Below are 13,432 nucleotides of genomic sequence, written 5' to 3' on the forward strand. Positions count from 1 at the left end.
CCTTAAAAATTATATCAATAATTTAAATTGTATAAACTTTAAAAAAAGATAATTTTGATCAATAAATAAATCGTCATATCTTAATCTTTATACACATTAAATATAAGATAAGATAATATTATTTGATCTAATTCTATTCATAATATCATCTTATCATATCTTATCATAATCTTATGTATCAAATATGACCTTAATATATCAATTTATATTTGATGCATTATCAATGTATAGGCTATATACATTATCAGTGAATCAAATGATAACATTTTATTAATAAATATTTATCAACTTTTAAAACAAATATGCAAAAAATTATTTTTTTTTTAAAAAAAATTTATTCATTAATAAGATGATATCATTTAATATATTTTATTAATAAAATAACATTATACGATTTTATTGATAATATATAAAATTTATACATTAACAATATATTAAATATAAACTACAAATATACAACCCAACTTTTATAAACATATAAGCCTACATCCCATACCCAAAACCCAGCAAACCCATAAAATAAAATAAACACATGTTGCTTCCTCAATTCCTTATGATTATTTTTTATAAAAGAAATTATAATATAAGAATAAAAAAGGAAATTAATATAGATAATATAGATATAAATATTTTTTTATGTTTTTTAAAGTGTTGTTAAATTAAAAATTAAATTAAAATTAAAAAATACACTTGTCGGCGTAATTCTTAGGGGATTTTTTCATCTATGAAATATGGAATAGTAGTATAGAATGGATATAAAATTTTTCTTATGTTTTTTTTAAGGTGTTGTTAAATTAAAAAATTAAACAAAAACTAAGAAAATGACACTTATCGGCATGAAATCCTTGGGGATTTTTTTTATCTGTAGTGTGGAAGTAGATGTCGTTACGGACGAAAGCGCTACAGAATCAATTAAACGATCTCTTTCCCTGGATCCACGTGTAGCTGATCCGTTCTCCAACATTAACTAAAGCCATTGACGGTCAGCGGTCACCTTCAATCCCAACCACACACCCGGTGGTTCCCACGTATTCCTTGGCCCAGATTTATTCATCTTTCTCGGGTCAGAACCCTCGCTGCCCGTAGCTCTATTGGTTGAAATTTAACCAAAGCCAACAAGACTTTTCTATAACGTGTGTGCACGTCCATAATAGTCATCATGTGTTCTGCTTAACTCATTTTTTATAGTGAAACAACAATTTTCGTTTTGGTAGTGCTCTCTTAAATTCATTTTTCTCAGTTTCCAAACACAGACAGCAGAGATTTATTATAATTTCACCTTCGCACAACAGAAGAAACGTAAAACACACCTCTGCAGCACAGAATTTTTAGTCACTTTCTCTATTTAAGGTAAATTTCGATTCTCGGTAAACCCTAGTTTGCTTTTCTCAAATTAATATTTTAACAATCGAGCAAAGGAGAATTATATAGAAATGTTTTTCTCTTTCTCTACCTCAATTTCCTGCTATGTTTGGATGTTGAGAAAGTGTGAGAAAAAAGCTGTGAATTTGAGCATTTTCCGCTTCTTTTATGTTTTTCAGGTTTTCTTTTTTCAATTTTCCGTAAAGAATATTAAGTGAATGAATAATTCCTTTTTAAATTTCCCCAATTTGAGCCCTTTTTTTTTTTTTTTGTTTCTGGGCTCACATGGGTTTTTTAATTGAGTTGATTTTGTTTTGCATGAGTTAATTTAGCTCATTGAACTGTATTGATGAATTTTCTACTTTTGAATTTATTTGATTTTCTTATTCTTTTTTTATGTTGTTCGTTGAACTAGTTTTTGTTTTTTACGAAATAGAATTCAGATTTAATAAGAAAAGAATAAGAAAATCATGGGTGATATATTCAGAATTGATATGTGTGTGTATATATATATATATATTAATGGGTGAGTATTCTATTGGTCAAACTTCTGAGAGAAGATAGTGTGAGTTAATAACTGATTTGTGGGCAGTGAGCAAGACAAACACGATGGGCTAAAAGTATGGAAGGGAATTATTGAGAGGGAAAATTTCCTAGGCCACTTTTTTATTCAGTCAATTGAGAGTAATCTAAATTGAAGTTGATATTGTTCTAAAAGAAATGAATCTCTAGATCATGGCAAAACAACAGGAAAATAAAAAGAAGCTTCACTTTACTTACTTACAAACTTTCCCATAATTTTTTGATCTTTTTGAATTCGTAAACTCATTTTGCACAGAAGATATTGTATCTTATTATTGTTCTAGACACAATGGGGAATTAATAATTATAATGAAACATTAACTCAGTTTCCAGGGGACGTTTGAATTGTGTAGTCTAGAAATTTTTGTTTATTTGACTTGTATTTGCAGTTATGCTTTGTATAATTTATATATTTGCTAAGGTACTGTTTGATTGTTAGTTTTGCTAATTTTTTTCCTTTGGAAGTAAAAGGTAAAAAAAAAGTGTTTGGATGCAAAAGCAAATAAATCTTTTAGAAGAATCTAAACTTAAGAACGTAATTTTTTGGATAAATACATGATTTTACTTTAATAGAGAGCAATTATGTTGATTTTTATTTTTATTTTTTTTCATTTTTAATCAATTATGAATTTTCTTTTTCGTTTCAGTAATGTTTTTTACCACACTTTTCGGTAACTTTTGAAGAAGCAAAATACAAATAGTAAAAGTAACAATTAAACAAAGCCTAATTGACTATTTACATTTATTGGTATAGTTATGCTGTCTGAGCAAGCTCATACCTTTTGCATGGCATGTTGTAATTTGTAAGAACCTTCGATTGCCAAAATTTTGTGAAAATTGTTTTGAATCTAAAAGATGTCAAGAGAAGCTCCCTAAAATATATACCAATATAGACTTTGATTTAAATCTAAATAGATTTAACATAAATTCTAGCTCTCCTGGTTTTATGATAGTGCTCTGATTCTTTATGCTGCCCTGACCTTGATTCTGATGGTTGTGTTGCCAGATTTGAGTTTGCAGATCCTCTGTTCACAACAGCCTCATGACTTCCTCTGTGCATGATCTTTCTGGTATTTCTTGTTAAATGCTTCGTCAACTTTATGTTTTATGGTACCACTTAATCATGTTCTTCTGAACTCTGTGAATAGATAAAAATTTGAATATGTTTGTGGCCTTTTTAAATTTTGAATTTTCTTTTTTTTTTATTTTTTATTTTTTATTTTCTGGTGTTTAATTGGTATTTAAATAATGAGATTGAAAGGATCTTTTCAGTTCTAGTTTGTTGAATTCCTGTGTATTTCCTCATTGTTATTTCTCTTATTGCGGTATCTTCTTGTGAGGGTTTTCCCTGTGTTATAAGGACACATACTGGGTTGTTTAGTGTGTATTTTTTTAGATTGTCACTATTTGTGCCTGGACGGTTTCTATCTTATTTGGCTCTGTGCTTTCATTTTTATTGACCTTGTTCTGGGATTGCTCTTCATTTTGAAATTTGAATTAACTGCTTTCTATCAGGCATTTCCTGATTGTTATCACATTTATCAGGATGGCTCCTTGGGTTGCTGTGTTATATGCATACAATACTGGGCCATTTGTTGGGTTTTGTAGGCAGCATTGTTTTATTTTACTTGTCACCATTGATGCCTGCACTGCTTTCTATCTTAGTTGTCTGAGTGCTTTCATTTTATTGACATTGTTTGGTGGCTGCTCTTGATTTGGAGTGTTCTCTCAGTATGTGTTGGTTTTAACTGATTTATTTTTTGCCAGATAATAATGAAGTTGATGAGCAGCAAAAACACTCTGAGTCCCAGGACCAGTCCTCATCTCCTGCAGCAGGACTCTCTCCCTCTGCTGTCACAACCCCAAACATCGCATACACAACACCTCAACATGCTGTGGTACCATCTTCAGAGTAAAATCTTTTTCAGCAGTAATATTTATTTTCATTTTTACTTTCTCTTTGAAGGTAGTTTACACTGGTCATTGTATTGAAACTAGGTCATGTCTGAAGCACTAACTATTGTCCTAAACTTGTTGTGATCAATTAGCTGTCATCTAAGTGTCATTTAAATTTCTTGGCCTTGCATACGTTTTAAAATTTGCTCAACCACTTCAATCATCTTCTTTGAAAATTATTTCACAATGTTATTACTTTATTTTTTATTTTAGCCAATCATTTAATTGAAGAGAAACTTCTTGCAACCTCTACTCTTCCCTTACGTCCTCCTCCTTCATCACAATGCCTTCTTCAAGGTATTTGATTCAGGAGTTATTTTCTACATACATTTGAAAAGTAGCTTACAATATATTCTGCCAGAAAATGTAATTCTTTGCTCTCGTTTGTTCCATGATTCACAGTTACCAGTCGATGCAGGACGGAAATACTTAGTTATAACACATTGACGTCTAACCTGGCCATATATGTATATGCGTTTAGACCAATACATAAAATATAATATGAAAATCTTTTATTATTTAATTTGGTCTGACTACATCCACTGCTTCGAATGATTTGTTCAAAAAATCTCTTGATTCCTAAATCAAAATTTTCTTTTCTAGTTTCATGAAAGTCCACCCAGGTGGCACTCTCTCATAACATGTTATAATTGGATCCTTATACTTGAGAACTACAAACACGTTATTTTATGATGTTTGTGAAAGAATATTTCAAAAAGAAATGTTTACTGAATAAAATTTGGTAGACTGTTGAGCTGATGAAGTTGTTAAGATGGTGACATTGTCAATGCACAAGTCTTCTCTCCTGTTAAGCAACTAAATTTTCATATGTTGCAGTGGGAAAAGTAAGGAAAAAACATAAATGCACTGGTCAAAAAGGTATAGTGGAGAATCTTAGTTAAATATAGAAATGATCCTGGTGGATTTAGAGAATTGCTAGTGCTGTCTGCAGTTTAAACTGCTAAATATGAAGATACAGACTTTATTTCACGCTGTTTGGACAAGTAATTAGAATTTTTTAAAGTTCTTGATGTTCTGGGATTCAGTGAGCTGGATGTGGAAGTTGATTGTGAGAATGCAACGTGTCTGTGAGCATTTTAGTCGAGGGTTATGCAGTTAAGATTTGGTGAATTTCGGGAGCGTCATTTTGCAATGTAACAAATGTGTGTATGTGGATATAATAGCAGTTCTAATTATCCCAACACTGCCTGCTTCCTCCCACCAATGTAAAGGAAAAGGAGGGGGAGGTGCATTTGGGAGTTATATGCTTTTATTGAGTCTTTTTGCATTTGCTAAACTTTGTCAATGGTCTTCCATATTTGATTTAAATATTCAAAGGCATCAGTAGACGATTTCTTTGCCAGGAACTAGGAGATTAAAATGCCAGTCATTGTGCTCTGCTAAATTAGTTGGGGATCTTGTCTACTTGTTTCAAGGTGGAGTCAGATTGAATTTTCTTGTATTTATTTTGTTTTGCAATATACATTAAAATTGTCTGGTTGTTGGAGGCATCAGTGGGAGCAATTTTACCTCCTAGGCTTGGTGAGTTTTATTTGCAACCAAGTCTTTGTGATAGAAAAAGTAAGCATCTGTGTGCTGAATAAAATTTTATTTCCAGTTGTATGGAAATTTTGGGAATACAAGAATGCTTTTGAGATGCTGCTGTTTTCTGTCTGTTAAGGGGTGATGGTAATACCATTTATTAACTTGAAGATTGCTAACTTTAGAGATTTAGTTTCTGGAGAACAAGTGTTTGCTGGGTTTTCCTTTTTAAAATTTTTTTTTTTGTAAAAAATTCTGATTATACATTTCTGTGATGTTAATCAACTATATAATTTGATACTGTGTTACTTGTATTGTTGCATTGCACTTAATGATGGCACATTCATCTGTAGCTGTCTGCATCCTGGTATTTAAGGTTTTGGCTAGTTCTAAGTAGTGCGCATAAATAGCATCTTTGACCGGGGTAGAATATCCCAATATAAGGACCAAAATACTTTGCTTGGTTATAGTTAATGAGGTCAATAGACTTGGTTATACTCCTGACATTGCTTTTCCTGGTAACTCAAGAATTACTTTGCGTTTTTTTTGAGATCTTGTAACTTATGAATTTTGTTTTCTAATAATAACGTACCTTTCTGTTAATGGTATTGATTGTTTTGTTTTTGTTTTGAAAGATGAAATGTCTATGGTACATTGGGGAACATTCAGCTCTGTAATTTATTAAATTGTCAGCAGACATTTAGCTCAAAAAAGCTAAAATGCCCCCTTCCCCACTTTATATTTAAGACTGCAGTCACTCACACTAGGTAGAGAGATTCAAACTTGGACCTCCTAGGGCCTCAACCCATCCTACAATTGAACCAAATCCTCGTTGGATAAGAATGGTTGAGAAATGTTGTGTTTATTTCTTATGCAGCTAATTTAATCTAAGACTTTTGATAGAAAACATCTCTGGTGAAAGAACATGTACATTGTTGGTGCAGTTGCATATTCACTTTCAAAAAGCAGTTGACTCTAAATAAAATTACTAAATAAAACTTGCTGTGCTGTGTGCCTTTTGAAGCTTGTGGTACTGTTTTATGCTTCTCATGATTGTCTTTGATTTTGCTCTTCTTCTTGTTTCTATAAAAGAATTTTAGATTGGTGTTGTTTTGAACCTGTGTTTTAAAAGGTTTTACGTTGTACAAAATGTTAGATCTTGCTGAAAGTTGTATAACTGCAACAGTTGCTAATCTTTGACCAAGATAAGTATAAAAATTTGTTAAGGATCTCTAATACATTTATTTGTTTCCTTGGCTTATGAAACTGAAGGCACCAGTTTCTTACCCCTATCCAGATCCCTATTATAGAAGCATCTTTGCTCCCTATGATGCTCAACCATATCCGCCACAGCCTTATGATGGTCAACCTATGGTATAGTACTCTTTTTTGTGCTGTGTGTTGACCCTATTTTTATTATACAGTTGTAATTATGGTTTTAAGACTGAAGTTGACTTATTTTTGCTTTTGTTTTAGGTCCATCTTCAGTTGATGGGTATTCAGCAAGCTGGAGTTCCTTTGCCGTCAGATGCCATTGAGGAACCTGTATTTGTTAATGCAAAACAATATCATGGCATAATGCGACGGCGACAATCTCGTGCAAAAGCTGAATCAGAGAATAAAATTGTCAAGCCTCGTAAAGTATGTTAACTTTCTTGGTTTTATGATTATTTTGCAATTCGAATGTTTTGCATCTAGTTTTGCAGAATTGACTCGTTAGTTGCCACTGCAATGAATATGCAGCCATACTTGCATGAATCCCGTCATTTGCATGCATTGAAACGAGCCAGAGGATCTGGGGGTCGGTTTCTCAATTCAAAGAAAAATGAAACCAAACAGAATGATGCAGCATCAGGTGATAAATCACAGTCCAATGTCAATCTTAACTCCGATAAAACTGAGGTTGCTTCTCCGGAGGGCACATCTTTAAATTTTGGAAGCAATTGCTTTTAAATACAGTGGCCTATTGCCAATAGCCAGAGAACATAGTTTCCACAGTAGCCACATATAGTTTCGGCATTGCCTCATTCTAGCTCTGTACTTAGAACTCAGTAGCGTGTATAGATTTGATTTTCAAGGAATAGGCAGGACCATAGGTAGTGTTGTTGAAGTGCATTGATATAGTTCATTCTCCTAAATGCTCATTGTTTCCTGAGGAACTGATAATTTCAGACAGAAAACTGGTTGATTTGTGTTTAAATAGTTTAGCAAGGGTTAGGTCTTGTTCCTGTGTAGCATTCGCTTTTTTCGTTATCTATTCTTATCAACTTGGATAATAATTTGAAATGGTTTAATTGATTTTGTAACTTGTTTTATGTTTCTGAATATCGATTATTCTTATCAAATGTTGAGTCATAAGTAGGACAAACAAATATCGGTGGTAATGTTTGAGGAGAAAATCAATCCTCAAGCCTTGTTTTATTTGAGGACAAACAATAACATATGTCCCAATTAGATATGATCTCTTCATAACATATGCCCCAATTATATATGATTTCTTCATCAAAAGCCAAAGGGTATATGTAATCTGCAAAAATTCAATCTTTATTTTATTTTACGTTGGATTTTTTCCGGCTGTTGAATTATTTCAATTTTGCCAAAAAAACTTTCTGAATTTGTCTCTTTCATCGATTTGCCAAAAAATCTTCGTACTAGTTTAATTTAATAATATTGATTTACTTGATGACATCGTTATTTTATTTATGCAGTAATTAAGATTAATGAAATTAATTATTATATTAGACAAATAATTTTTATACTCATATAAAGTTTAAAATTTAATTATTGTACTTATATATATCATTTGAAATTCGGTCTTTGTATTTGTATGAAATTTAAAATTTAATTTTTCTAATATAAAAATTTAATTTTTTCAAAATATTAAATTTTAAAAATATTTTGTTCCTCTAACATAGCATTTTTTATTATATATAATTAATTGTTATTAATATAATATTAATAATATTGTTATCATTTATATTAATCAATTATAATTTTAATAATTTAAATTAATATATCAAAGTTAATATTATTTTAATTAATATAAATATATCATAATAAGAACTTTTAATCTTTTGTCTTCACAAAATAAAACTTATTTAAATAATTAAATTTAAATTTAACTTAATAATATTTTAACAAGATTAATAACCTAAAATTAATATAATAAAAATATATTAAAATAAATAAAAATTTATTAAAAATAATAAAACTAAAATTTATATAGTTTATAAATAAACACATCAAATATTTGCTTAAAATAATTTTTATAAATTTTTTAATTTTGACATTTTTGCATGTTATAAGTATATTTTGCAGTTTTTAATAATATAGAAATGCACAAATTTAAAGTAGAGATACAATATTACAATTTTAATTTTTTTTTATAAAAATAATTTTCAAAAGTCTAAATTTCAAAAATCGAAATTTTATAAGTTATCACAAATAAATTTAAATCGGTCCGTACTGATTGTGAAGGGTAGAGCAAAAATCAAAACACACCTACAAAAGCCGTTTCAGTTTCCTTAGCATTGTATTGCTTGTTTTGTTTTTTCTTTTTTTGTTCACAACAACTACAAAACACAACACACACCGGCTCTCTCTATCTGGCTATTATTGTGGGTTGGTTTTGTTTTGTTTTGTTTTGTTTTGTTTCTGTTTATCTCCCCTAATACGGACATTCTTTTTCAGTCTTGTCTTCTTTTCAAATTCAGCCTATCACTCTCTGTCTCTCTCCTCAAAGAATCTCGAGATTGGCGTCTAAGATAAAGACCACAGGACCCCTGCATTTTCAAGCTCTTCTCCAATTGTGCTTTGAAACACGGAGAAGGATAAAAACATACAGAGAAGAAGAAAAAAACAGAAGGAAAGAGGAGGCTCGCCTGAAGGAGAGAACCTAAGTGTGATTGTATAAATCATAATCATAATCATAATCATAATCATAATAATATCATATAGAAAGCTAATCTATTAGATTTTGAAGGAAAACATCTTTGTCTTGTACCGTCGGTTTTCCTTCTGTTTTATCATTATGATTTTTGACATTTAAGTTTCTGCACAAGATTGTTCCATTTCACAGTTCCTAACAGTGCAACTCAAGTTACAGACTGGAAACCAAAGAAAAGAAAAAGAAGAAAGACCACTTCAATTTTTCTCCTCATGGTATATCCTGTTGGCAAGAGAGCCTTTAGGAGGTGTATAGCTAAAAGCATATCAGACTGAAATAAGAAAAGTTCTGTCGTAAGTTCAATGTGGTGAGTAATACTGGGAAAATGAAGATAGATAGATGCGCAAATAGGCAGCACCTAGGACCAAAGAGAGCACTTGGGATCATAGGATAACAGTATTTCTGCCAAAGAGCTTAAGTATGGATCAAAATCTTATAATAGAAACAAATGCAATCGAGCGAGTTGACCCAAGGAAAAATGGACATAATGAAAACAAACAAATAAACATAATTATAACAGCCGGACAAAGGTCATTCAAAATTTTCATAAACATGTACAATTTTCAAGCAAAAAGAATGGAAACAAATATTATAGATTCCAAAACACTTTAACATATAATTTCTCGAGATACAAGTTTTATCATGCCCTTTATCTTCTTATTGATTATAAATGTAATTCCAAATATGGGTTGACAAACATGAGCAGCCAACTTTCCTTAGACAGCAACTATAAAATTCTACAAGGCCATCAAAAATTACCATCTAGTACTAATAAACCCCCATTTTATAATGATCTAAATTACATTTATGGGACTGTTCAATCTAGCAATTCATCCATTTTAAGCTGAATTCTACTTCATCTATTCACTGAAGAGCCATTGTGCATAACAAATTTTGAAGGTAAGAAATACAAAGTAAAAAAAAGGGTGTTTGGATAGGAGAAATAATGAAAGAACATGTGCAATAAAGAGGTGAAGGACGTGAAGATCCCCAACCATTTTTACCAATCTGCTCAACTGTTGCCAAATACATCCATGAGACTGAAGTCATTGTTTCCAGTCATTTTTAGTGCCACTCATCTTTCCCATTCATCATGCTTTACTAGTTAAGGATATAACCATTATAATTTCAATGTAAATAAATACAGGCAAAGAAAAACAAATAATAATCATATAGGCCAGAGGATAACCCAATGATATCACAAGCCTTATGCTGTCATTAAGGTCTAGCTTACAAGGGAAAGGATAATGCTTGTTATTAGCACCAACCAACAAATAACAAAATGTAATTTTGCAGATTAACACTTTTTCCGGCTAAATGCTTGTTTAACAGCATGAACTTTGCGTCTTTACCCCAATGTCCATTTCAAAACATTAACTTTTGATTTGGTCATTTCAAGATCCAAACTTTTAAAGTTGAACAAAGGCAGGAAATTGATTAAAATATTTAATTTTTTTTTCTTATTTTCCTTTTTATTTTACTTTTTATTTTACTTCTTTCTCTTCCCTTTCTTTCCCCAAAATGTACTTTATCTCTCTATCTTCCTTATTCTTGCACTTTCCCACCATAGCCACAACTTTCCTTTTCATTTTTCAGCCTTTAACTTCTCTAAACTGCCGTTTTGGAGTCCAAATTTCAAGATCAAACACATTGGCCCATATACAAAGAAAAACCTGTGGTATGCTTGATTAATCAAAGGAGTATTTTAAGGGCATTAGTTAATTTCATGATAAATTATTTCTAAGCAGGAAATTCACCTATTTGATTCATAAAAATTAAAAAAAATAATAAAAAAAAAGATAAGATAAGAAAATGGAAGAAGAGCAAAGAAAAGCAACATGACTGTGCGGATGTAATGGACTCATGCAAAAGCGATAATGCATGTCACTTGAATGGGACTCAAAGTTTGGCTTTAGAAGCGTCTGGAGGAGCATATGTTAGAAAATCGAATGTTCTCATAACAAAAAAAAAAAAAAATCAAGCATTTGGACTTACTATATCAAATGATATAATGGCTAAAAAATAAATTTCCCAAAACTATAGAAAAGAAAAGAAAGAAAAATTAAAAAAAAAAATTCAAGGAGATGTGATCTAGTTGATTGACATGTCATGTGCCACCTATCACTTTTAAGGCTACATGGTGAAATTTAATGGATCTAACACATTTTGTTGCCAACTTTCCCGAATTTGTTCAATTTTTATAGTTTAGATCCTAAAATAACCAGATTAAAAGTTTCCTTTAATAAGTTTAGGGAAAGTTCCTGTACTATAAGAGCATCTAGACTAATATATCCAACATGCCCCCAAATGTTTCAAACTAGCCTGAGAACATGTGTTTAGTGAGATTAAATTCTTCAATTAACATTAACCGTAGAATTTTTTTCTGCAAGAAGCCCAGAAGCTAGTCCTACTGAAGAAGGCCTTGAAGAAAGGTGATATGAAAACAGCCTTATCCCTCAAGACCTTACTTTTGTTTGTATGTTATCAACTCCCAAGACCAAAACCAAAAGACATATGGTTGCCATCTAAATAATTCTACCTTTGCACCATATAGAAAATCAGTACAATAGCATAGAAAATTTTAGACTAGTGAAGCACTATGTTCACCAGTTTTGTCGTAGAACAAGCAACACCATCCAACCAACCAAAATCAACTTCTTTGAGTACTTAAATTTGATTTGACATGCAAAAGGCTTTATAAATTTCATGTTGAACTCATGTTGCATATCGCCAGAGTCTGTCAAGCATCCATATATTCCTCGTTATAATGTTTTTCATGGTGACTGGTATGTACATAAAAAATTTGTATATTCTTTTATTACTTTGTCATAAAGATAATTAAGCATTCAATGTTTGCCAACTAAATCCATTCCTTTATATGCGTTATGTGAAGTTTCATCCAAGCAACTAATGATCCGGACTGTCAAAATTGTTTGCAACTTAGACAAGATACAGAGAGCACAGAACCCAGATAAGCTAAGAAACAGCCTAGAGAAATTTACGAGTCCAGTCGCTACAATCAAAGAAAACCATCAGTAACAGCAAGTATCGCAAAGCATCAAGAGTTCAAGACCTACACAAAATAAGTAGGATATGCAAGAAGGAACCCTTTGAGCAGTGAATTTTAAATTGCAATCAGAAATGCTATCTAAAACAAAGATAAAAAGGATGAGCAATCGGGCATACCATGTCCATATTTCCTAAGCAGCAAAACACGAGTACGGGTCCATTGAAACTGAAACTCTTGACCTTCTTATCAGGTTTACTAGTCTCACTGGCATTCACAATAACACCAGCTCTCCGGTCGGTCTTCTTTACCGTTAATGGAGTAGTAATCCCCTGCTCCTGCCGGCCAAGACCCTGCCCTTCCTTCCACCCCATTTTGGCCATCATCCTTTGGGCAGCAGTCATCTGCCCACCTGCTCCAACGCCTAGTCCACTTGTCTCCTACTTTCCAATACTGAATCCATCAGATTTCCCCGGCAGTGAGAGGGACCTTGGCACTCCGCCACTTATTGTTGCACGTCTTCTCCAAGCTTCCTCAACTGAAATATTCAACTTTGAATCATTGTAATCTCTTTCTCTTTCCCTTTCCCTCTCTTCTCTCTCCCTCTCCCTCTCCCTCTCTTATCTCCTCCTCTCCAATTCCCTCCTCATCTCCTCCTCATCTCCTCCTCCATAACCTTTCTCTTCTCCTTCCGATAGTCCTGTCATTGGCCCTGGCTGGGTCATACTCTTCCATTACAGTGGAAGTGACGCCCATCAGTGCAGGCTGCCGTAGCAAAGGCAGAGACAGAAGGGGTGGTTTTGGGAATTGGGTTTTTGTGTTTGCTTTGGGATCTGAGGATAGTCAGTGGCGGGGCTAAGCCCGAGAAAGGCTTGCGGGGGGCAGGAGGTGCCATCTTTGTGCTGCTTGACCATAAGGTCGAGTTACTGCTGGGTTTGTTTTCTTCATCGGACGGCGGAGGGAGGTCTCCGTACAACCGACCTAGCATTTTGTTTTTCGCGGTGTTTGAAGAAAAACTCATAAAAATGGGTTACCGC

General features: G+C 32.4%; 1 protein-coding gene and 1 pseudogene across 3 annotated transcripts; one reads left to right on the top strand and one right to left on the bottom strand.

Annotated features, from left to right (window-relative positions):
- Positions 1-1,138: 1,138 nt before the first annotated feature.
- On the top strand, positions 1,139-7,748 carry LOC111278865 (nuclear transcription factor Y subunit A-7-like). Of its 2 annotated transcripts, none has more exons than XM_022865563.2 (6): positions 1,139-1,350; positions 2,951-3,014; positions 3,712-3,842; positions 6,715-6,816; positions 6,919-7,083; positions 7,186-7,748. In XM_022865563.2, the coding sequence occupies exons 2-6, from the start codon at positions 2,987-2,989 to the stop codon at positions 7,393-7,395; spliced, it is 636 nt and encodes a 211-aa protein (XP_022721298.1). In that variant the 5' UTR covers positions 1,139-1,350; positions 2,951-2,986; the 3' UTR covers positions 7,396-7,748. The 2 variants fall into 2 exon arrangements, with proteins under 2 accessions (XP_022721298.1, XP_089620592.1); XM_089764466.1 differs by having other exon boundaries at positions 7,163-7,299.
- A 4,431-nt stretch (positions 7,749-12,179) lies between these two features.
- On the bottom strand, positions 12,180-13,416 carry LOC111278864 (DNA-damage-repair/toleration protein 111-like; annotated as a pseudogene). The gene is made up of 2 exons (XR_016343905.1): positions 12,575-13,416; positions 12,180-12,401 (listed from the first exon to the last, which is right to left on the bottom strand). The product of XR_016343905.1 is annotated as a DNA-damage-repair/toleration protein 111-like (transcript).
- Positions 13,417-13,432: the final 16 nt, after the last annotated feature.

Source organism: Durio zibethinus, chromosome 8, assembly GCF_047325235.1.
Source record: "Durio zibethinus cultivar Kanyao isolate XHJ-2024 chromosome 8, ASM4732523v1, whole genome shotgun sequence".
Lineage (NCBI taxonomy): Eukaryota > Viridiplantae > Streptophyta > Magnoliopsida > Malvales > Malvaceae > Durio > Durio zibethinus.

Coding starts and splice junctions, on each gene's coding strand:
- LOC111278865 (XM_022865563.2), top strand. CDS start 2,987: ATGACTTCCTCTGTGCATGATCTTTCTG. Junction 3,843..6,714: donor CAACACCTCAACATGCTGTG/GTACCATCTTCA, acceptor ATGAAACTGAAG/GCACCAGTTTCTTACCCCTA. Junction 6,817..6,918: donor CTTATGATGGTCAACCTATG/GTATAGTACTCT, acceptor CTTTTGTTTTAG/GTCCATCTTCAGTTGATGGG.